General features: G+C 40.1%; 1 protein-coding gene across 1 annotated transcript in view; it reads left to right on the top strand.

Annotated features, from left to right (window-relative positions):
* klf7a (Kruppel like factor 7a) overlaps positions 1–20,506 on the top strand; it is a 37,611-nt gene extending 17,105 nt beyond the window's left edge. The window contains exons 2-4 of the mRNA XM_057332600.1: positions 6,448–7,060; positions 12,639–12,762; positions 16,073–20,506. Coding sequence (XP_057188583.1) covers positions 6,448–7,060; positions 12,639–12,762; positions 16,073–16,124 — 789 coding nt within the window. The 3' untranslated portion in view covers positions 16,125–20,506. The remainder of the gene's footprint in view (positions 1–6,447; positions 7,061–12,638; positions 12,763–16,072) is intronic.
* Positions 20,507–25,920: the final 5,414 nt, after the last annotated feature.

Raw genomic sequence — 25,920 nt, 5'->3', positions numbered from 1 at the left:
TTCAAACTAGATCAAAATATTCTATATGGAACCTTAAAGTGATAGTAAACCCAAAACTGAAAATTCTGTCATAACTTACTCACCCTATTGGCATTTCAAACTTGTATGACTTTCTTTCTTAAACAGAACACAAAAGAAGATATTTTCAAGAATGTTGGTAACCGAACAATGGCGGTACCCATTCACTCCTATTGTACGGACACAAAAGTCAATGTGTACCATCGTTGTCCGATACCAACATTCTTTAAAATAAATGACTTTGTGTTCTGCAGAACGAAGAAAGTCACAAAAGTTTGCAATTACAAGAGGGTGAGTAAATGATGACAGTTGTATTTATTTTGGGGTGAAATATCTCTTTAAATGTGTCTGCCAAATAAATTAATTTAATAAATAAAATAAATCTAAATTGGATTCAGTGTAGTGAGGTCATGTGACAACAATGTAGCATACTGCGTTTAAAATGTCTGATGTGCATACGCATTCACACACTCGAGAATAATGAGCAGTACTGTGCAGTATGCAGTATACAAGCACTTCATCTTGAACACAGACATTGTCTCTTTAAATGCACATGGTCCTGAATGGATGTCGATAGGGAGACATCACATGCCCCAGCGAAAAATTCTCCCATTCTTGAAATTGGAAATCCATTGTGCTCAGGTACCTGCCGCAGAGAAACAGGCTAGCACATTTTCCACTTTCTGAACTTTTGACAAATGTAGCAGGATGGCGATCAACTACCTGACCTGACAAATAACCCTGTTCCACGGTTTTCAGAGAGCTTGTTGCCTTTCCGCTGCCAGCGGCCTTTAGCTCGGAGCGGGCGATGCTAAATCATCTCCCAAAAATTAATAGAGCATTTCTCGCTTAACATCTGTTTGCATTTGATCTGGATGGCTGTGCTGCATTTCTTCTAGGGCCCCTCATTCATTTTTATAACCAGCTTGTTTTATTAGCTTTGCTCTCTGTCAGCTGCGGGGAAGTTGCATTTCGATGCTAATTGGCGCGCCGCGTGACGGTATCCCCGCTGAGCCCTGTAGCACGCGGTGAGATGGTATCGGGGTATCTTCAGCTCGTTTCTCAAATCAGATTATCCTGTATTAAACTTAATATAGTGGGAGCCATAGCCCGTCTCACATTACGTTCACCCATTGCTCGGTTGATGGTGGTCGTAAAACGTCGGGGCGCTGCCGTTCCATGTTATGATGGCTAGAGGGCGTGCTGGGACGGAAGAGGAAGTAACATGTTGTCACAGGTGCACAGATTTAGAAAAGATAATTGCGCAGCGGGTTCAACTATAGGAGACAGATGTGTCAACGTCGCTGTCATAACAACTGATCCCGAGCCAGTTTTGTCACTTTACAGATGATAGATCGACGTCAAACTCACGGCAAGGAACAGGTCACAAATCAGCAGCAATGGACGGGCGTCAAAAAAAAGGGCACCTACGTGACTGACAGTTAAGGGCCTTGCGTTTCTGGCTCTCATATTCTCAGCTGCGCTCGCTGCAGGGCACGTCACAGATGACTCACTTTATCAGTTCAAACCTCACAATGTTTGACAGTCGCTCATTCCACAACGTGGTGCGAGATGCCGGCAGGGGGTCTTCACTCGCTCCGTTGCGCCGCCCAGTGACATCAGATACTGTTGTATTTTCATGCTGTGTAAGGTTGAGCTGAAATACTTTTTCTTGATTTGACTGAAACGTATTCATTTTTTTACTTACTATTCTTAGAAGCTGTTTTTAAATTATTTGTTGCAAAAAGTGACTTGAGCTGTGTTTTCACTATGAGTTCCATGCATTCCATGCCACAGCATTTGTGGCATAAGGTTGATAACCAAACAAAATAATTAGTTTTCTCATTACTAAAAAAAAAGACTATTTTTATAAAGTCTGTGTAAAATCTCAACTGAGGGTTGAGATTATAGCTTCTTTTTTTGTAGTAACTAACATTATTTGATAAAATGCTGTCAACACTGCTCAATTGGTCTTGTCACGTTTAACTCCTTTTCTTATATTACAGGGGTGTTAAATACGACGAAAACAAATCAAACATAGATACTTGGCTTTTCTCTCTCAATGAAGAAATGCGTGTGCATGTGCGCTGTCTATCTTCCTCTCGCTCTCGGATAACTGCATATGCAGGCTCAAGCAACGGCTTCAGATGAGATGCGTAAGAAATTAGTCCTACCAACAAGAGCATTCTGGGACAAAAACCTTACAAATGTCTTGAGATAAACCATCGGAACAATGTCTTGTGGTGTGGTAACCGTGATATAAGCAGAATAATTGACTCCGGTCCGTTGAATTCTTAGAAAATAATGTGCACGCCGACGCTTCGCGTCTTGGCCGCATTACCACCTCAGGGGGGTGCATTATTTTCAAAGAATTCCACGGCCCGTCGTCAATTATTCCTTACTTATACAAAAGGCTTTGCAGAGATTTGTACTTATGTGGCTTTCTGATTGCCACTGAAGACGGCCGAATGACCTTGAGTTAAATTTGCGGTTTGTTTTATACCGTAGCCTCTCGCAGATCAGGTGTGACCGCACAGGGAATACAACATGAAGTTTAAGCCATCTGTTGCCCAACCGAATGACACTCTTGTCTTTTTATTGCCACGTTTTATGGCAAAACCGGGACATTGAGTTTGGATTTAATATTCAAATTGTAGATGATTCGCTAAACATTCAAATTACAGAAGATTCGCAAATCTGCAGAGAATCCTTTATAGCCGTTTTGTGACTGATTGGCATCAGACTGTTCAATGCGACCCAAGCTCTGCAGCAGAAGCATTGAATTTTCCATTTTCAGTAGTAATCTCCCTGAATGTCACCACCTCAGGGCCTATTGGGGGGTGGTGAAGAAAAAGAGATGGAAAAAACGAGAATGAGATAAGAAAAAAAACATGGCCGTCGGTGGCTTTCTTTCACATTTCCCAAACGCATCACCTTCAAGAAAATATCTACCCCATGAACACGCGCATGCACCTCTCTGTCCTTCACATCCTGTCTGCCCGCTCGGACCCTGTCTGCCCCGGTTTCTGTCATACGTGTGACAGTTCAACACGGTCGGGCATGACACGCTGGACTGCTGAACCCCCGCAGCACGGTACAAAATCAATCCCTACCGTGTCGACGTGTGTCCAGGGGACCCGTGCGGCCCATGCGGCTGCCGCCGTGCTGACAGAAAGCTTTTATATGTCATAGATTGCGATTTATTTCAGAAACACGTACACACACACCATCAGCGCTTCAAGGAGAATCTCCTCATTGCTTCATTTAAGTGACTAATTGCCCGTCAGATCAGGACACGGAGAGAAACTGCTTGCATTTCTATAAAAGAGAAAACAACAGATTCTAGAAATACAAATATTGGTTTTGAACTGTGTGTTTTGAAAGAATGGTGTGTGTCGAATTTCTCTCCCATATGGCTCTGAGTTGTACTGATGCTCTAAGATCAATATAGTCATGCACAAATCTGTAATTTTGAGCCTCTGCGTATCTGTCAGCGACTATTTGAGGCATTTAGATATTTGTAGGACTAAATGCTGAGTGACGTCTCGGGTAATATGAATTCTGCTATGCTCTGTTTACCTGTCTCTCCCGAAACCTTGAGTTCAGTGCTGACATTAAAATGCTTTTAACGCCGAGAAGACGACACGCTCTATTCATAAAATGACAAGCAAACAATATTGCCTAGCAACAGAAGCGCCGACGATCCGCCGTCATGATTCAAATCTGAGACGTTTATAGCCAGAGGCCAGTTTGTCTGAGATGAGATAGGTTACTGTTTTTATCATTTGCAAAAGGTTTGGGTCATCTAATGAAAAACATTTGAGATGATATAAAACATGGCATAATATTTTATCTTGGTGTTATTGCTTTTGCACAAATAGGTGTGTAAAAACGTGTATTAAAGAGACAGATCGCACAGCTGTACAGTAGCACTTTAATGCTAATCTGCTTAATGCCTGTAATTTAATTTTACATGACGTTTTTCCACCACTTTACAATTAATCTGGCTGGTTACTGTTTGACTGTATTGTCTAACTTTCGCATGTGTATCATGTAAATGTAAGTGTTTCAAGCCTGTTGAAACTGGACGATTTGGTATGATTGGCATCATATATTGGATTACACTGTGACATTCTTACCAGTGGCAGATCAAATCCCATTACGATGCCTCTGGAGGTTTGGCAGCATCAGAGAATTTGGTTTCCGCTCTTGCATTGTGACTGCAGTACTGTTTAAAAACCAATAGGAGCACAACATATGACGATGCATATGTTAAGGATACCATAACATGATATAACATGAATCAAAATAGCAGCAAGTTAAACTGAAGAATATGCGGCCCTTATATCCGGTCATTTCTCAGACAGTTTTATGGCACCAGAATAACAACGATAACTAGTGTAAAAAATGTGTAATTTTTAACGCGCTTTTTACAAATTGCATTTTATGAAAGCAGCTGAATACGAGAAAACATTCAAATAAAAAACATGCTCAGCACACATAGAAAAAGTAAAGATATGACCTTAAAAGTAATATGAAATAGAGACGATGAAAACATATAGACACATATACATACAGTATATACAGGTACGTACTGTATGTACACACATATATGCATTATATAAGATGTTATATTATAGATTACAATTCCCATGGTATTATTTGGTATTATTATTCCCATAGTCTTACAAAAGATGAGCTAGAGATCTTTAGATATATTTTCAACAAGTGAAAAGAGAATTTGAAACAATATCATGGATTGCACAGCAAGCATTCCTAGGAAAAACAGTTACAGTAGATGTCTATATGATTTGATACGGTAACTATATATGATACCTCTGTAAGATGAAGTTTTCTAAAAATCATTCTAAATGTATAGAGAAAAGCAGCGTTCACACTAGAACTAGAACGTTTAAACTGAATCAAAATTAGGGATGCACCGATAGGATTTTTTTTTACAAAAAACTATCATCCGATACCAATATTGGTCAATTGCACAGTACTTTACAATACTAGCTAGTTTTTCTGCATTAAATCAATTTTACTGAACATGAATTTGATCCATCTAACATTTTAAGAGAGGCACGAGTTAAGATATAAAATACAATAAAACAACATGACAATCTTCAAAGGTGGTTTTTGCTATCCAATATTTATTTTATTAACAACATGAACTCATTAACATTTGACTTAACAACATTAACATTTGAACATTGAACGTTTCTTTAATAAACTTAAATAAAGTCTGTGCTGTTGCTATTTAATTATTTTGCTCAGAGAAAAATGTTGGATTATTCAGACATGCAACTATTGCCTCCATGCAGTTAATTAATAAACCTATCCTATTGCTGATGGTGTTAAATTAATCCAATATCGTCCGATTAATATCGGTGGCCAATACATCGGTGCATCCCTAATCAAAATCCAATTAAATAGGCTAGTACATTTATAACGTGAAACTGCAGTGTACGAGCTAAAATAAACATAACATTATCTCAATTGGTGTGGATGCTAATATAGTTATCGTTATAAATTATGATTCTTGGTGTGAACAGACCTTTACTCTAGACAGACTCAGAGAGTACGTTTGAAGCATAGTACACTGAAAATGTTCATTTCAAAACAGCAAGAAAAATCTTGTTGTACATGACATTACCGTTTAAACATCTTAATGCAGGATTCACAGCTTGTTGTTCTGCATGCAATTCTATAACTTTAGTCTGAAACATAAGATCATCAAAAATGGAATAATCCAAGTGTAATGGCTAACTCTCTCTCCTTCTGTTTGTAGAGACCGTATTGCTCCACATAAAGCACTCTTAACAAGCAATTCAGGGCAGGACTGTTTCTTCAGCTCTAGAGAGCTCCAGTCTAGCTTGTGCAATCAATCACAGTGCAAGCATCTATTTCTGAAGACCTGCTGAAGCAAATGATATGCAGTCTCGCTCTCAGTAGCCAGTTAACTGTCCAGAAAGAAGTTACAGCGAAAACAAAATACATGTAGCGCTAACAAGGCAGATTGGGACAGATGATTTTATCTTTCTATTTAATTGCTTGTTCAAATAGCCATGGACTGTAAAAAAACACTGCATATTTGTATAAAACAACTTTTCATTTGTTTTTCTTTCATTGTATACTATTCGAATTACATGTAGATTTTCAACACCTCATACATGAAACAAGCAGAACAAATTTACGTGTAAGTCCTTCACAAAGTCCAGAACAAATTCACACGATAGTTTGTCTAAAAACGGAACACAGAACTTCTGTTTGGGTTGTGCCTCAGAAATGATGTCTGTTAAGTGCAATGCATGGTACGTTCTTATATTTAAAATCGTCGGTGCACAATTTTTTATGTTTATTGTGGAGAAAAGTACCGCATTTAGACAATAAGGGCAATAAAAACTAACCCAAAATCTTTTTCCGTAGACGTGCTTGGAGTTGGAGCGCTATCTTCAGACGGAACCCAAGAGGCTCTCAGATCTTTTTGACGAGGAACTAGATGACATCCTCACCCCGTCCTACATGAAGGAAGACCCAGAGGAGGATCTATTGGACCCCGTCCTTCCCAATCTGAACGAACCCCCTAGCCCACCACCACCTCATCTTACCCCACGCAAAGAACCCCTCTCTTCCTCCTCTTCCACTCTTCCCTCCCCAGACATCACCTTAGGGGTCAACGCTGCCCAGCTGAACGCCGTCACCTCTCTAACACCTCCCTCGTCGCCGGAACTGGGGCGGCACTTAATCAAACCCATGCACACGCTCAGTGCCTCGCCCGACGGGACCCTCACGCTCAAGCTAGTGGCCCGAAAGGTGGGCTTGAGCACCGCCAAGCTGGTGGCGGCCCATCCCGTGCCGCTGTCTCCACAGCATAGCAACAGTGGGGCGCAAAGCGACGGGGAACAGGGCGGGACCTGCTCTGTGGGAGCTGGCGAGTTGGCAGAGAACAAGAAGAGGGTCCATCGGTGCCAGTTCAATGGCTGTCGGAAGGTCTACACCAAAAGCTCACACCTGAAGGCACATCAGAGGACACACACAGGTAAGCACGTACATGGGGCGGTAGATTGTGAATTCATGAGTAAATATTGTCGTTTGTTGGTATATGTAAAAGAAAATTATTACATTTGAAATGTTGAGTTCAGCGCGGTCAGGATAAAATGATGGTTCTTATGATTTAAGTTTGTTTTTATGATGTCTGCTACACATCTTGCATCTGAAATCAGTTTTATTTGTTACGCTTCTGACACATTTGCGTCTCAGGAGCCTGATTTACAGAAGCACAGGACACATTTGGAAGTGTTTTGCTGTAAAAGCCTGAAGAACAACAGACTGTAGATTTACCAAAAGCCAAGAAAACACTAATTGGAGGTGTTGGGTTAGGGATTTAAACAAAACCTTTACACAAAAGGCACGTAATTTATCCTGCACCATTTGTGCCACGGATATGATTGATACCTCAAATTATATGGCTGGTTGAGGAGAGGTGTGCTTTTATTTTTCTAAATGATCAGATTTATGATTTATGGCTAGCGGAATATAAAATGGACAAAAATGTGGAATTACATACAGTAGACTTGCGTTGAAAGAGGAAGCGACGAGGTGTGTGATGTGCCAACACTTGTCGGTCTGTAAATCGACATGCAATACAGGGTTTTTCCTGGCTCAAAATGAGGCGGAGGTGGTGCGACGTGCGTATAGGCCTTAACAAGTGGCTTAACAAAACACTTCTATTAAAGTTTAAAAAATCTGATGAAAATGACAACTAATAAGTCACTAATAAATAACTTATAAAACATTACATTTATTCATCCGAACAGAAAAGTTGAAAATTTGAATACAAGCTTTTTATCCTTTTCAACTAACTTTTCAGCCCACTATTAACTAAATGAGCAAAGTTCATTCACATCCTACGTTCTCTTGTGGTTCACTGAGCTTTTATGAATCGCTGATCTCTTACATTCTGTTTAAACGAATCGGTTCAAATGAGTCAAATTTGTTTGCGAGTCGTTCTGATCGCAATGTGCATTCATACTGGCGAACTCGCCGTGTACAGTATAGCGTTGATTCAACGAGCCAACTTCACAGCTAAAAACATTACAATGATGTACAGCACGTTAATTTAAGAAATAAATTGAACGTAAGACACATGAACAGCCGTCAAACACTAAGCTCTTCTATTGAACTCTTCAGCGCTTCACTGTGCTGATAATGAAACAGCGCCTCCATTGTGGCGTAATGCCGCAACTGCAGTTACAATTGAAAAAACACCCGCAGTTTTTTTTTGTGACAACACTCCACATCGTATTGCCGCGGCACGAAATTTGACTGAAAAAAAACCCCTGCAATAGTATGATAATAATTGTCTTTGCATATTCCGGCAGTATACGATGAAGTTAAGCAATGACATGAAATATGTTTAGAAACACTCTGCCAGTCCAGCCACATTCATCCGTCATTTCCTCAATGCTATTTCACACAATAACCAAAATGCTAAAGTAATTAATGCCAGCCCATGCCATCCCGCCTGTTCCACCCCCTTGGTCGCAAGCGTTTTCTCAAGGTTGCAACAGTACTTCCTCAGCAAATCTGAACAGCGCAGGAAACGGCCATAATTCTCTGTCTCTTCGATCTCAATCCAAAAGCACTCAGACTGCTGTCTCGAAGCTGTCCGCCGAGTGAATAACTGCAGCGTGATGGATAGACTGGCCGGAATGAGACGTATTCGCCCGTATATTTTCCAACGTCTGCTCTACGCCAGTTAACGCACCGAAGCGGTTCCCTGGCGCTCAGAACTTGAACACACAACGCAGCAACGGCTCCCTTATGACGCATTAGAAAATATTTGAGACGTATTTATTATGACATGAGGATTTGAAAAGCAGGACTCTGGAAAAAGGATACAGGTGGAAACCATGTGTGAGATAACAAGAAACAAAACTGAGTGAGGTTTATACATATACGCAACTTGTCAATGCACGGTGTATCAAAATATAATAACTTTTCTTTTCTGACGTCGCCAAGCATTCTTATTTCTCAACCCCTCCAACAACCTGTCATTTAGAAACCATGTTGGAGCAAATCCCGTCCAACATTTTCCCAATAAATAACCAGTTTCACTAAAATATGAAATTACGGGAAAAATGAGTTTGGTCGTGAATACCATTTTGATATTATTATAGTGTATAATCGTAGACTTTGATACTGTGTTTACTCTTTAATACTTGCTACTAAAAAGGATCAATATTAGGCATATTCTTCCCCAGTGATTTGTCGACAAATAAAGGGACGTGCTGTACTTCCTGATGGCGAAAAGATTCGCCAATTCATTTGCAATTAGCGAAATCCTATTTCTGAGGCATTATTACCTCGACAAATTCCACGATTGAGATTTGTAAAGAAAATGAAGGAGTGAATGGATATGACATTGCCCTCTGGAGCATTTATTAATGGCGAATGAGATAAGACAGTTTTCGAGGGAATCGGCAGAGCTGTGAGGGGGCTGAGGAGAGGAAAGTTGTGGCACTCATTTCCACTTTGTCCCTCGCTCTAAGATTATAACAAAGTCTGATTTGGAAAACTCTGAGAGCGGTGATGGGCAGAAAATGGCTTTTTTCCGGGTGCGGGCAACAGCTCCCGAGCTCATAATGACTCTCCCTGTCTCCAGTTTAACTGAGAAAATGTAATTAACTGAGACTCAGGCACCTGTAAGGCTGCTCGGAGAGAGAAAGTCTAGGCGATTATTGCGTGTATGTGTGATGGGGGTGGGGAGTTGCCAGGCAACTGGTGTGTCTCCGAATGGGACTCTATAATTGGGAACGATTCTTTGGTATCGCCGCTGGTTTCGGCTTACACCGCTAGCCCTGTCCGTGCGCTTTCATTCCCACGAGCGCATGCACATGCACCTATATCTACTCGTACATACATGTATCATGTAACATCCCGGTTGCCAGGCAACTGCATCCTCCCCTGCCAGTATGAGCTGTAATTGGCTGGTGGCACAGAGGGACAGACGATGCCAGATCGAGCCGGCTCCACTGCTGCCTCCTACATTACGCTCCTGCCCGGTTGCTAAGCGACAAACTCGTGCATCCGTGCCTCTCTGACTTAAAATTGGTTGGTGCTGCGGTGGTAGCGTGCACAGGTCTAAACCTGTCCTGCTTCATGTGGCTAGCCGATCCGATCTATATGTTGCTTGTTTTTTTATTTAAAAAAACGGTGAACCTCATGTAAAAATGCATGGTCTTGATGCTAAACTTGCCTGGAGCCAAATGTGTACACAGGTTTGCCCAAAGGAAAGTGGTTTCAGAGGCAGCCTATAGGAAGGAATCAACAAAAGAAGTAGATCTCTTTAATATTTAAGTTGTTTCTCCTGCATGCCAATAGAAAAACAAATGGGGAAACATTCTTAAAGGGACAGTTCACCCAAAAATAAAAATTCTGTCATCATTTACTCACCCTCGAGTTGTTCCAACCAAATCTGTATACATTTCCTTGTTCTGATAAACACAGAGAACGATATTTGGAAGAATGCTTGTAACCAACAGCCACCATTGACTACCATAGCAGGAAAAAAAGAAAAAAAAATCTTAAACTGTGCACAGATTTGCTTACAAGGTATGCTTTGATTTTTCTCAAAACCAAATGATGCCCACTTCAATGTTAAATTATATTCATTTGAAATATGTTACATTATACTATTTTCACTGTGCCAACTATTGTTTCATTTGCATGAATCTGTGTGATGAAGATACTTGAATTAAGAACTCCATGAGGTCTCCCGAGTTATTAAATGGTGCTTTTCCACTGCATGGTACTGTCAGGATTAGTACGACTCGGCAACACTTCTCGGTACAGTACGACAGTACGACTCGGTACAGCTCACTTCACTTCGGCTCAGTTTGCTTTTCCACAGAAGTTTAGTAGCACTTCAAAGTGGGTGGGGATTATCGTCTTATCGTAACTTATCGTCATGGTTGCGCCACCTCTACTGCCGTAGCGTCATTATGAACACGACAAACACACGCCCAACACAGGAGTAATGGCGCATATTGATGGCAGCAAAACAAAATACCAGAGAGTTTGGGAAATCTTAGAGCAAAGAGCAGACAACGATCATTTGGTTTGCTCGATGGCGCACGAGGGTAAACTAATGTAGCATTTAGCATTGCGTTAAGGGTCTCAATCTCTATATTACTGTCACGAAGCATATAACGAAATGCCAATATTACGTATAAAAATGCGAATTCATGCGTTGCAAATCCAATGACGCTGGTAATGATTCTCTCTGCCCAATCAGCGATCTGTGTGTAAACATTTCACATTTTGGTATCGGTACAGTATGCTTGGAACCTCAACCGAGGTGGTACTAAAAAAAGTATTAGGTACTACGTACTGTACCCAGTGGAAAACCCCCCAAAAGTGAGCTGTACCATGCAGTACTATGGAGTGGAAAAGCGCCAAAAGAGCGCATACATTGCTAAGAAAAAATCTGAATACAAACCATTTCTTTCGTAAACTGGGACACCGTAAAACCTGGAACGTGTATTAAAGGTCCAATGTCTTTAATACACGTTAAAGGGGGGATCTATTGACAGAAATGCAATATAATATACATAACTATGTCTTCAGAGGTGTATAAAGACCTCACATAATGAGGCGTTATGTTTTTATTACCTTAGAATGAGCTATTTCTATCTACATACAGCACGGATCCCCTTGCATGGAATTTCTTCATGTTGTTTCTACAGTAGCCCTAAACGGACAAACTGCTCTACAGAACATGTTTCGTAAATACGTTATCTCCTTCGGCAAAGAAGCGACATCTTAGTCCTGTGACAACCACCATAGTGCTTTCGAAAGGGAGGTGTGAGCGGTAAATTGAGCGGTTGGTTGCGATTCGCAACCTCACCGCTAGATGCCGCTACATTTCATACACTGGACCTTTAAAAAAGTATATTTAAAGAATTTTGACTTTATATTGTTTTAAATATCAATCATTTGAGCACACAGCAAATGCATACAGTGTTGTGAGAAGACTGCCGTTAAGTGAATAAAAAAATCTGACTTATTTTACACTCAAATATAGGCGCAGTCTTGTTTCGGGAGATTTGTGGCTATCAGGAGCAGTGTAGACAGGGCCAGCTGGTTGACAGTAAATATGAGGTTCCTCTCCATTACCCATCATTACTACTCCAATTATCGCCTCACTCAGAGATCCAAATAAACTCTGCCTGCCCCTCATTCATACTGTACACCAAGTGCCGCTAATGAACAAGCCAACAGATTCCTACGCATCACAGCGCTCCTGCGAGGCGGCGCCCATCCGCAACGCAAAATACACAACATGGAAAATGGGAACGCGTTCATTCCCATCTGTTAAACCCAGTAAGATCTCACTGGAAACTCGTGGAGTGCGAGCTGGTTTGGACCGGCAGCTGTGTGCCCTAATGACGATCATGTAATTCATAAACTCCAATTGTGTCAACGCTCTTCCGATAGGCTAATCAACTTAAAACAAATGAATTAGACGGCGGGCTGGACCAAGTCGTTGATTTCAGGGTCCCTTGGGAGAAAACGTGTTTTAATCAGGTGTGTGTCTGTTTTTGTGTCTGCGTCAGGGGAGAAGCCGTACAAGTGCTCATGGGAAGGCTGTGAGTGGCGTTTCGCGAGGAGCGACGAGTTGACGCGGCATTACCGCAAACACACCGGCGCGAAGCCTTTCAAGTGCAATCACTGCGACAGGTGAGGTTCAAAATACCACACGTTTACCTTTTTGTTTTATTTGTAGTGTCCTGCAGTATGAATAATCCTAACAACTATAAACTAAATGTCTCAGATAGTTATTTGTGCAGTTTATGAATTCATTTAGAGACTACGTACAGTAAAGTATATCTGTCACCCTGGAGGATCATTTAAGTCCTCAGAAACATATTTGGACACTTAAGATAAAACATAAAAAACAAATTGCTTCATAAAATATAAACCAAGTGACATTTAATATGTTTTCAAGGAAAGCATTTCAAAAGTTTTGCTAGGTGTCAAATGATAAAACAGTAGATATAGTGTTACCATTGATGACAAAAAGTGTTTTGTTACTTTCTGGTTGTCTAACATTGTGGAACATAGGTAATATGGTAAACTACACCTGTGCTGGGACACCTGTGTGAACTAACCACAAAAAATCAGCTTAACATGATTGTGTTCAACGTAAATTAAGAAATGGCTCAGACATTTTGTTCTGAATAAAAGGCCGTAGTATCACTGGTTTAAAGATGCTGCTTCGTTTTGCCCACTGTATATATGTATATTAAGACAAATTGTTTGTCAACATCACAAATTTGTTTTTAATTACCATTTCATTAGAGAGCGATCATTTTTATTGATGGAAACATATCAGCCCTTGCTCAAAAACAACAAATATATCAGCCTCATTTAGGTCATGTAAAATCTAACATCTTTTAGGGATTTGGGGAATTCTGTCATCCCTTCTGCAATCTGATTTATATTGTAAACATTACAAAATCTAACACAGGTGTCCTTGGGTCTAAAAACTGGATGAATACTCTCAAAGTTTCATTTTGTAATCTCTAAGATCATCCACCTGTCACCTGTGCCTGGTGGACCTACGATAAAAAACATCTGCTATTCCAACAATGGATTACTTATATTAGCTCGGGTCTCATAAATAAGCTTCCAAATTATAAATGATGACTGATAGTTACTGTTTCAAGTCTCAAGTAACTGTTCCAAACTTTCCAGTGCTGTTCTGGTCCTATAAGCAGTCTGACGTCTCTCATCCAATCAGATTCCAGGATCGGAACTAACTAAAAAGAAGGTGTACCCTATCTGCCACAAAAAGGAAGATGTTCCTATAGGAAGACAGCAAATACATACAAAATACTATAAAACCTACATTTATATAATGGAGTAAAAGACATTCATGTACAGCAACGTTTGAAATTTCAATGCAAAAACAAATGAATGAATCACTTATTTCTAACTAAAATGATTAGATTTTATAATGATACATATGAGAGAGAGAGAGACAAAAACAAAATAGTAGACTGTTTTTAGTAGACTGTATTTGCCAGGTGAGCTTCAATATAATGTGACTAAAAGTAACGGTACAGTTTTGGAAAAATTCACTTTTTTCTGAAAAAGCATCACTTAAAATATCAGTCGAGCAGTGATGGGTAAGTTACTCTGAAAAAGTAATTAATTACCAGTTACTAATTACATATTTAATCGTGTAATTGGATTACTGTACAAATTACTCTCTCCAAAAAGTATTTAATTACTAATTACTTTCTATATCCTACATCAACCTTGATTAGAATAGATTCAAGGATAGACATGAAAGGGCTTATTTAATTAATTCAAATAAATAATAAATAACTACATAAATTATTCTTATTAACTGACCAAAGTATTACAAATGTGAAAAAGATACATTAAAATATACATTTTAAAGTTAGACTTTAAACTTTATAGACTTAGATCATTTTGATGTAATTTCCACTATTGAATATATTACACAGAATTTAGCTCAATTACATCAGAAGTAACTGTAATTAAATAACAGAAAAAATAAGAGTAATCCCTTACTTTACTTTTTCAAGGGAAAAGAGTAATTAAAATACAGTAACTAATGACTTAGTTACTAGTTACACCCAACACTGCAGTCGAGCTACTGTCACGCTACTGAAAAATGAGCTTCTACTTTTAGTTTGTTACTCCCCAACACCAGCCTACAAAATATAGACATTCGGCTGTGTAGAAGATGACCTTTAAGAGTCCCAGTTGTACCGCCAACTAAAAATCATGTCTTTGGGTTTCGCTACAGTAGCTTCTAGTTGAATTATTACTTAACTTAAATATTCAGGCTAGTCCTAACAAAAATGAATGCAAGTGAATCCTAATACACTCCACACATGCTCCTACATGCTAAAATAACACCAACTTATGCACCACAAGACTTTTATTAATAAAACATCAAATCCACACCTCCATTCAGGCCCAAAGCTAATCATGTTTCCAAGAGATCTAGGCTTATACAACATTTTCAATTTTGCCGCAATGCCTGCAAGGCGCTTGCCTTCTGGTATTGACCGAGAGCGTCAACCTCTGAAGCGAATCTTAACTCGTCTTAGCTTTGATGTATAAACAGGTCCTTCATGCTTGTTAGACTCGCGTATCTCACTTAAGCTCAGCCCCTCCCACCCCTGTCATCCTGGCGGCTCGAACACCTTGGGGATTCCATCTTGCTGTTGTCAGGGGAGCCCCGGATTACCATAACAATGACAGAGTTGACGGTAACATTGGAGAGTAGCATGCGACGATGCACCCTTCCTCGACCGAACAGTAAATACAGTAGAGAGAGATGCTAGACCCGTACCCTCGGGCCTCTTCTTAATCCGTCCCGACCGTGTCCGGACCCCCTGTCGGGACAGAGGGTGGGGGTGTCGAAGAGGGTGGAGGTACACCAGCTGGTTTGGTGCCTCCTGGCACTGGTTTGATCTACCATCTGTCCAATCCTGCCAAAAAACACACCCCTTGATTTCCCTATTGGTGTCCATCCCAATTCCACCAACAAACCTTATAATTCCAGGACAGGTGAAGCGTTGCGTGAAAACATATGTCTCAGGGATGGGTCAAGGCGGTAGACTTGGCGTCTGACAATTGGCTAGTCTAGTCCTTTAGCGAGGTCAACTTTACTTAATCTTTTAGATGAAATATGTGAGGATTAAGGTGGTTTTAATAAATGCAATTAATAGCAATAGTCTTATTCTGTCAGGATAATAGATCCCTTTCAGAGGTTGTAACGAAAAACAAGTGCAGTAGGGGATAATGTGCATTTATTAATTTAGCAGATGCTTTTATTCAAAGTGACTTCAACATTTTGCCTTAAATTTAAGCTAAAACACGCAGCATACCACGCTATATAATGTATGCCATGGTGCGCATACCGCACACAATATATCGTGGTATATATTAAAATACCATGATATAACCTTACCATACACCATCTGAATCTTGTTTCTTTCATATGCAGGTGTTTCTCTCGATCCGACCACTTGGCGTTGCACATGAAGAGGCACATCTGAGGAGGAAGAGGACGAGACAAAAGGCGAGGTGGAGGATGAGACAGAGAGGAGGTAGAGGGAGAGAAAGAGAGGGATTGCGGGAAGGAGCTGGATAACCTCAGGCTGTTCACCTGGCCCAACAGAGCGGGCCCCTGTGAGAGACCAATAGAAGGCCGTAATCGATGGACCGTCATTGGATGTGCTTAAAACAGGTCTTGAGGTTTGGTTGGCGAGATCCGAGTCACGTCTGGGATCGGGCTTTGCTAACTGTGTGGACGTTTTATCTGATCAACAGTGCGGACTATACTTTAATAGGTATTTGCTTAATAATCAAAGCATATGTTTCTACTTCTACGGCTTTCCTACATATCCAAGATACGATTCATTTTTGTCTATTTAAAGTGCATCGTATGCATATTGTGACAAATTGACGGAAGGCAGTACAGTTTGGACATCAAGTCGAGAAACGGCTCCTTTGGAGAACGTCTTTGGAGATGTTCCGTAAATGGATTTCTGAGTCACATTTATTTGTTTTTCCATTTTGAGCAAGGATTATGTTTCCGCCTTGATCCCGCCAAGATCTAAAGTGGAACGGGGAAGATGGATTTAAATATCGACAACGTGGAGTTTTGTTTTTCTGCTCAAATGTGAATCTGATTGGACGCAGCGGAGGAATCAGTCTCACCTTCTTCATACGTGGACAAGCCTCTCTCTTTCGAGTCCCACCCTGCCAACCAATAGCTGCGCAGCGACACTTTGAGACTTTTTTAAAGGAAAAATTAAGGAAGAGATCTTTTTGATTGGTGACTGGGTTATATAATTCGCAAGACTTTTTTGCGTTTCTCCTGTGGATGTGTACAAAATAGAAAAAAAAAGAAATGAAATGGACCAAAAACTGCCATATGCACAAGCAAAGAATAGCGGATTCCACACTGGCACAGACGGCAATTGTGGGACTTCATTTCTAATAAACGCAAACTTTTAGTCGCTAAAAAAGAAAAGCAGTTATGTTGTTGCACACGTTTTGCGCATTCCTCAACTTTATTTATGACCCTTGACATAAATTTATTTATCAACTTTCTCTCATACCCTGGAATTTTAGCATGAAAAGCGAAGTGGTTTCTGTGCAAACTTGGCAACCGACTTCCATTTTAATTAAGATGGCAGAGGTTTGCAATTACAAAGTTTCAATTTGTAGACAAATCAAAATATGTCCATACAAACCATCGGTACAGATATTTTCCATTATTTTAGTTCGGATGAATGAAAGCGTTTTACTATAAGAAAGGTGTCCGTTGTGTATTTAGGAATGAACACAGTTTTGCTGGTTCAACAATTGAGATTTCACAATTACGACGCATCTGCTCTTGTAGACTTTGTAGTGGGGTTACTGATTTTAATTTTTTTAATTAGTTAAAATGGCTGTACAGTAAAAATTGTAAAGTAAAAATGAGGCTTAAAATACGTACAATCAATCGCGGGATCGAGCACTTTTCAAGAAAAGTGTTATTGAATGTAAGGTTGTTTCATTCTGGACGGCCCTGCAGCTATGCAATCATCCAGGCAGCTGTAAGGCTCAATCTGCCCGAGACAGATCCTGCAAATATGTGAATTTAAAGGGACAGTTCACCAAAAATATCTGTCATTATTTACCCTCCCATCATTCCAAACCTAGAACACAAAGGAAATCCAAAGTGCTGTTTACCCTACGATGAAAATAAGAGGGTTCAAAGATGTCAAAAAAAGCACCATAAAAGAAGTCTATACAATTTGTAAGCTATATTCCAACTTTTCCAAAGCCAAACAATAGCTTTGTGTGAGAAAAGACCAATTTCCACCATGTGTGCTACAAATATGGCACTTTCACAGGAGGCCTTCACTAGACACAAGACACTTAAGGAGCAATGGCGTCAAAACTCTCATGTCTTTACTTTTATGGTGCTTTTTTGGGACGCAATTTCCAAGTTCCCCGTTACGTTCACTACATCAATGTTTCTTCATAGTGATTTGGAGTGTAAGGACAGAACTTCATTTTTAGGTGAACTACCCCTTTAAGGAAGATATGTGGCGGAAGCCAATTGGTACATCAGTGAGAAGACAATAGGAGTTGAATGAGGCCCATATATGAAAATGTATAAAATAAGCACAACAAACTCAGATTTATTTTTTTTAACCACTGCATACAACTCACATTGTATATAAACATCAATGATGATCATATTGATGCTTCTAGGGTTCAAGGCAAATGCAACAACAGAATCAAATTGAACGTTTTTTTAAACATCGTAACCTTGACATATTTCGATGAACTGAAGAACGATTGTTTAAAAATGAATATTCTACATTTTTCAGAATTTGTTAGCATATCTATCAATAAACTAACACCATTCGGGTCATTTCAACAAAAATGGGTGATAGAAAAGGATATCCGTGTCTCAAACCTTGCAGTCATCTGTCTCTAACATGTGCTTTTCACTCACTCGTCTTACATGGACCAACGGGAGAAAAATTTGACAGAAAGGCAGTATGGGTAATGAGAATCGAATTGGGCTCTCCCGGCAGCGACCGCCCTGGTCGCCCCCTCAATGGGGTGGAACGGAGTGGCACCTCACTGGGGTCGCACGGCGCGCTTGTGCTGACCACGAGATCTTATCACAACTGCCCGACACAGTCAATTTCACCCGTGTAGTCGGGTGTCAGCTTACCTTCTTCTCCGTAGCGCATTAGCTCCACGAGAAATAACAGAGACCCGAGGTGGACGAGACCCAGGGCAGCCGAGTCACGCATATCCAAATAACTTGGTTTTCCTGTAGGATTTTAGACTGCGAGATGAAATATTATTTACATTTTGTAGTCGAAAGCATTTTTTAAAAATGTTGTTCGTTAAAAGCAAGCGAAACATGATCATGGGCTACGCAGACCAGAAAGCACGACGTCATTTAATCACTCATATTTGGTGTTACCTAATTATGGAGATGATGCAAGATTTTCACATGCTTGACTGTTTAATTTGCTTAGTCAAATCTGAAATAAACAGAAACAGAATCGTGGCATAAAGCGTCCATGAACACATCCAGGTCATATTTCACTAAAACATTACTTTTGCTATACGAAAACGAAGTCGATTTTTAATATTATATAAAAAACAATTAATACAGGATGTAATTTTTATCACCATTGAGAAAAGTACAAATTAAAAAAAATCTAAAGTAAATGACCTAAAAGCATTAAAAGGTGAAATGTGATCTGGACGTGTCCCCCCAAAAATATTCATGTTATAAGCCAGTATTCATACTAAAAATCGAGCTTTTCATATATACTGTATGTATGTATATGCTGCTGTATATGTATATGTACATTTCACTTGGTCAACAACCCGTGACGTTCGCTTGTACTTTACCTGATGGATTTCTGACCATTTGTTCACTTTCAGTGCATCTTTTTTTTTTCTTCGCTAAATTCAGTCTTTAAAATCCTCCGGAAGGACCAATTAGGGACGTTACCTGGCGAAAAGCGGCTAATGAGTTTGTCTTAATGGTCCTGTTAAACCCCACAGAGAGCTTGTTCTCTACTCTTTTGAACTTGTTTTATGTGCACTGTCTTTAGTTTCTCTCGAGTGTGTACGAACCTTCTGCCTTTCGTCCACTTAAACAGCAGCGACAACTTGTTGACCTCTTCGCTTGTGGGATATTGCAATTATTTGTAATTACCGACGCACTCTTGCAGGTACATTTTTACACGGTAAAATTACAAACGTACACCTTAACGACAGGCTGAGATGCTAACGACAATGCAGGGAACATTAAATTAGGAGTTCACCGCGATTCCATGTTTCATATCTCGTGACGGTACATTTAGTCAGTTTTACAGGTTTGTGCGTTATTTTCGGATTAAAGCATTAGTTCGTACGTTCACATTAGAGCTTCTCACTGTTCGCTCACTATTGAAGCGTTGTACTTTCGTCCCGTTCCACTGCTCAAAACGCTGTGCTAATAGCTTTCAAATAAATGGTACGATGACGATAAACAGAGTGATTTCCGATGTTCGTTGCACTTGTAGTGTAGTTTTCCGGTTAAAGCCTTTCTACCACATTTCTCGCTGTAAATTAACTCCGATCCGTAGGCTTTCTGCAGGCATTTCACGCTTCCCACTTTGCTCCGATATTTATGCTGTTCTTTTTGGTTTTGTTTTCTTTGCTGTAAAAAGTGTTTGCATATATTATTTGTATTATATGATGTTAGTGCGACAATGTTCTTTATTAAGGAAAAAGGAAAAAGAGTTTATTTTTGTTACTGGTTTGTTTCATAATTCTTTTTTAAATTGGTATTGTAATATATCTATGCAAGAACTGTTAAGTGAAGCATTTTTATTTAAGAATGTCATTATGTGTAATAAATGGTAGTAACGTATTGATCTTGTGCTTATTATTTTGAAGTTCAAGCATAGATGACTTTTGTAGAGCGTACATTACATTCAACTGCAAAAATCTACTAGAACATCCTACAGGAACGTACAGGATTGCTAATGGAATTATTGAGAACCAAAAATAATAAAGTACCCCAATGGGGATTAAATATGAATTCTCTTAAGAATCTTCTAAGCATTAAATTATGAGTGTCCATGATAAATCGGCTGAATCTCACAGGAATTTGTAAGTATTTCATGAGGTGGGTAATTTATATCTGTATGGTGTGAATCATACTAGGGCTGGGAAGATATATTGTGTAATTTTTATGCTCAGTTTCTCAATGAATTACGGTTGAATGCTGCCACATCTGAACGCCAGAGGGCGCTGTCGCGCAGAAACGCCGCATATGGGACACAGAAGAAGAACGATTTACACACATATGCTGCGTCCCAATTCGCCTACTTATACTATGCACTAAAAGTATGTACTGTTTTTATGGAAAAGTATATACACTGAACAAAATTATGAACGCAACACTTTTGTTTTTGCCCCCATTTTTCATGAGCTGAACTTAAAGATCTAAGACTTTTTCTATGTACACAAAAGGCCTATGTCTCTCAAATATTGTTCACAAATCTGTCTAAATCTGTGTTAGTGAGCACTTCTCCTTTGCCAAGATAATCCATCCACCTCACAGGTGTGGCATATCAAGATGCTGATTAGACAGCATGATTATTGCACATGTGTGCCTTGGCCACAATAAAAGGCCACATAAAATGTGCGGTTTTACTGTATTGGGGGGGTCCGAAAACCAATCAGTATCTGGTGTGACCACCATTTGCCTCACGCATTGTAACACATCTCCTTCGCATAAAGTTGATCATGTTGTTGATTGTGTCCTGTGGAATGTTGGTCCACTTCTCTTCAATGGCTGTGCGAAGTTGCTGGATATTGGCAGGAACTGGAACACGCTGTCGTATACGCCAATCCAGAGCACCCCAAACATGCTCAATGGGTGACATGTCCGGTGAGTATGCTGGCCATGCAAGAACTGGGATGTTTTCAGCTTCCAGGAATTGTGTACAGATCCTTGCAACATGGGGCCGTGCATTATCATGCTGCAACATGAGGTGATGGTCGTGGATGAATGGCACAACAATGGGCCTCAGGATCTCGTCACGGTATCTCTGTGCATTCAAAATGCCATCAATAAAATGCACCTGTGTTCGTTGTCCATAACATACGCCTGCCGATACCATAACCCCACCGTCACCCAATGGCACTCATCCACAACGTTGACATCGGCCACACTGCTCACCCACACGACGCCATTCTGCCATCTGCCCTGTACAGTGAAAGACCGGGATTCATCCGTGAAGAGAACACCTCTTCAAAGTGCCAGACCCATCGAATGTGAGCATTTGCCCACTCAAAGTCGGTTAACGACGACGAACTGCAGTCAGGTCGAGACCCCGATGAGGACGACGAGCATGCAGATGAGCTTCCCTGAGACGGTTTCTGACAGTTTGTGCAGAAATTCTTTGGTTATGCAAAACCGATTGTTGCAGCAGCTGTGCGGGTGGCTGGTCTCAGACTGATCTTGGAGGTGAAGATGCTGGATGTGGAGGGCAACAGTTCTGGTGGACATTCCTGCAGTCAGCATGCCAATTGCACGCTCCCTCAAAACTTGCGACATCTGTGGCATTGTGCTGTGTGATAAAACTGCACATTTTAGAGTGGCCTTTTATTGTGGCCAGCCTAAGGCACACCTGTGCAATAATCATGCTGTCTAATCAGCATCTTGATATGCCACACCTGTGAGGTGGATGGATTATCTCAGCAAAGGAGAAGTGCTCACTAACACAGATTTAGACAGATTTGTGAACAATATTTGAGAGAACTAGGCCTTTTGTGTACATAGAAAAAGTCTTAGATCTTTGAGTTCAGCTCATGAAAAATGGGGGCAAAAACAAGTGTTGCGTTTATAATTTTGTTCAGTGTACATTTTAGTGTGTAGCAAAAAAATATGCACACATTGGGACATACTAACAGGAAACGGAAGTGGCCGTTGTTGCCTAGACCATTAACTGTGACACACATCAAAATACAGCTCTTCTTTCCATTTAAGCATTTATTCATTCATTGTTTCATATGTAATGTTAACTCTACTTATATTTATTCATTTAGTGATGCAATAGTTATTTAATTTCATTAATGCAGTGGAGCGTCCCTAAACTCTGCCTACTCGCGGTGAGTTGTGGGTAATATTAGCTGTTAGTAAAGCTGCGTCTGAATTCGCTCACTGTTAACGGGATAATGAATATGGAAACAAGGGGGTGGGGCTAAGACGCAAGACAGGAGAGCAAGTGGCACAAAGAATCAAACAATGGCCATGTGCTTCCAAACACAAGACATGGGACTGTCATGATCCTGTCACTCCAAACTAGAAAAACAACCACAAGAAGGGCAGGATTATGTCTCAAAATTACGATTAACAATACAGTACAGAAAATATCAATTTATTAAATTATTAAACACACCAGTTGAAGTCAGAATCATTTTCCGAGAGAAATGCAAAAATCCTGTGCGTTACTTCCACACTACCACACACTCTTTCCATGATAACTAATGGCTTCCTTGTAGCTATTTGATTCTTAATTACAACTTTAAGATGCTCATGATGAATAAATGCATGTCTCTCTCGCTCACGCTCTCATATCTGTATGCATATATGTCTCTTTATCTCTCTCTCTCTCTCTGTCTCAATCTTTTTCTGCATCTTCTAATGTAGCTGAATTTGGTCTCTTTGCGTTTCCTCACCGTCCTGCAATTTAGAGTGTAGATAACCGAGTTGATGATTTCTCTGCCATTTATTAAGCTTCTGCCCGTGACAAACAGATAAAGGGGTAATTCAATAACTAATGGATAATTAGGGTGCAATTACGTACAAGAAAATGGCCTTGCACAGTATATTAATTCTGCAAATGTGTTCGGTACGGGTTATTCCCAAAAGGTTCTTCATCTATAACTAATGTACATAATTGAAACGGGCACCCTCATCTTACGATTCATTCACTTGTATCTGTCGGCCTCATTGCCTATCATTTTAAAATTATACTGACATGATGCTTTGCGTCTAGTGCGCTTTGGGGAACAGGGAAGCCATCTGCAGTAGAGTGAAATCTCTACATGCGACGTTTATTTTTCTTAAAAGTGGAATCGTACGAATACAGTCGTAATTCAAGGAGCTTTTGCGATTTTTTGCATAAAAATTGCATAACTGTGTTGACAATCTAAGGAGGATTATTGAGATCACGTTCATGTCATTTCAAACTTGTTTGACTTTCTTTCTTCTGCGGAACACAAAAGAAGATATTTTGAAGAATGTCGGTAACCAAACAACATTGCCCCCCCATTGAATTCCATTGTGTGGACACAAAACCACTGAGACATTTCTCAAAATATCTTCATATACAGGTTTTAAATAATAAATGAATAAATGATGACAACGTTTTTGTTTTTATTTGACAAATTTCACTGTTATTGTTTTGGGGGTGAAACATGACCCGTACACATATTTGCGAGATGCAACCACAAAGACATCTTTCTATTTGTGAATGGCAGCGTATGAAACATACGATTATGTAAAATGGGTGTAAACTGAACAATAGTCTTTCTATTCTTGCTTTCGAATGGCACCGGGTTGACACTAAAAGATTTACTCAGCATTTCCCCGGCTTAGTCAGCTCTTGGCCTCGGAAGCGAGATCAGTATGTGCATATGAATGGAAGCTCTCACATTTTGCCTTGGCTGGGATTCTGCCTATTTGCTTTAAACAAAGAGAGTCCCGGGAGAAATGTCCCCCGGCGGAGGGGGCATGCGAGGGGAAAATGACAGAGCTGAGATGCTCTGGGGCCGTACTGCCTGGAAACGGGGGGGTTGTAGGGTGGGCTTCGGGGATGCGCTGATCAAAGTCACAGACTGCAGAGATGATACAGGAAAATTCAGTTGTTCAGTGTAATGTGCTTTGAAGAGGATTGCATCGAGTCCTATGGGCCAATTTCATTCATTTCGCTGTCTTGTAACGTGCACTGTATATTTTGAATCTGATATAATGAGAACTTCAGAGAGAAATGGTATTGTTTGATAAACCAGTTTATGAGTGTGCGGGGGTCTGCTAACTAAATAAGTAATATAACATTATAGTAAAACCTGAATGAGGGGAACTGCCAATGGCCCTCACGAGTAAAGACGGCTTAATAAAAGGAATAAACATGCTTTTAAAATCTAACCGTAAGGGTCAGGGCGCAGAAAACCAATAAGAGCCAATAAAAACATTGATAATTTTTAATAACGTAGTCTCTTACGTCCACCAAACTACGCCATAAGAGCACATGGGGTATTCACCTTTGTCCAATGGTGTGAAAGGCATATTTATAGTGTGAAATTTTAATAGCATGCTGGCTGGTTTTTACTGAACGCTGGATTGTAATCACAATATGACATTATGCTCGCAGCTGGGGGCATTCTGCCCCGGCTGAGGGGGGGGGGCGGGGTTTCATATAAACCACTGCTTTGATCACACACACACATACTGTATGTATATAAACACACACTACCCTGCATATACTGAACTCAATGCTCTCCAACCCCAAGGTCTCTGATCCCGCGGTTCTACACACATGTATAATACACCCCTGCCCTCGTAAACTCCCCAAGACCATCACGACACCCTTTGATCCTGAACACACACCATAACATAAGCTATACATTGCCTTATATCTGCACAGGCCTGTTCTCCAATTTCATCCCACCAAGACAGTCATATAAAGTGATGTCATCCTTTCCGAGCACATCCGAGAGCACCGTATGACATCATACTCTCTCACAAAACTAATTACATCTAAACGTATAAAACCATAGTGGCAACTACAGTAGAAGAGAAAGCGTTACATTTATGACACGTAAATGTATGTTATATACACAATTGTGACAGGTAAAAGTTCATGATAATTTTTTTAAATAGTTCAAACGTAGGTTATAAAACACTAGCAGTGTCCATACAGAAATCTGATATTAGCCATACATGAACACATACATGAAGTTTTGTTTTATAAATGTGGATATGCACCAATATATTATCCAATAATCGGTATCGGTCGATAAAAGGAATTTTTCACACTATCGGCTCTCAGCCATCAGTTTGATGTTCAATAGTAAGTAAGTTAAATTTGATTTATATAGCACTTTCAAGCTACAACGCACAAAGTGCTTTACATAACATACATTACAGACACTTACATTCAAGAAGAGCTACGCAAAAGACATCACACAATCCTAAAAGCACATCTATACATGTACGTTTTCAGTCGACGTTTAAAAACAGACACACAATCAGATGCTCGGATA

The sequence above is a fragment of the Triplophysa rosa genome, linkage group LG4 (genome assembly GCF_024868665.1).
Source record: "Triplophysa rosa linkage group LG4, Trosa_1v2, whole genome shotgun sequence".
In the NCBI taxonomy this organism is placed as follows: Eukaryota; Metazoa; Chordata; class Actinopteri; order Cypriniformes; family Nemacheilidae; genus Triplophysa; species Triplophysa rosa.
The sequence above is the reverse complement of the archived record's forward strand: the minus strand, read 5'-3'. Positions and strand labels throughout refer to the sequence as shown.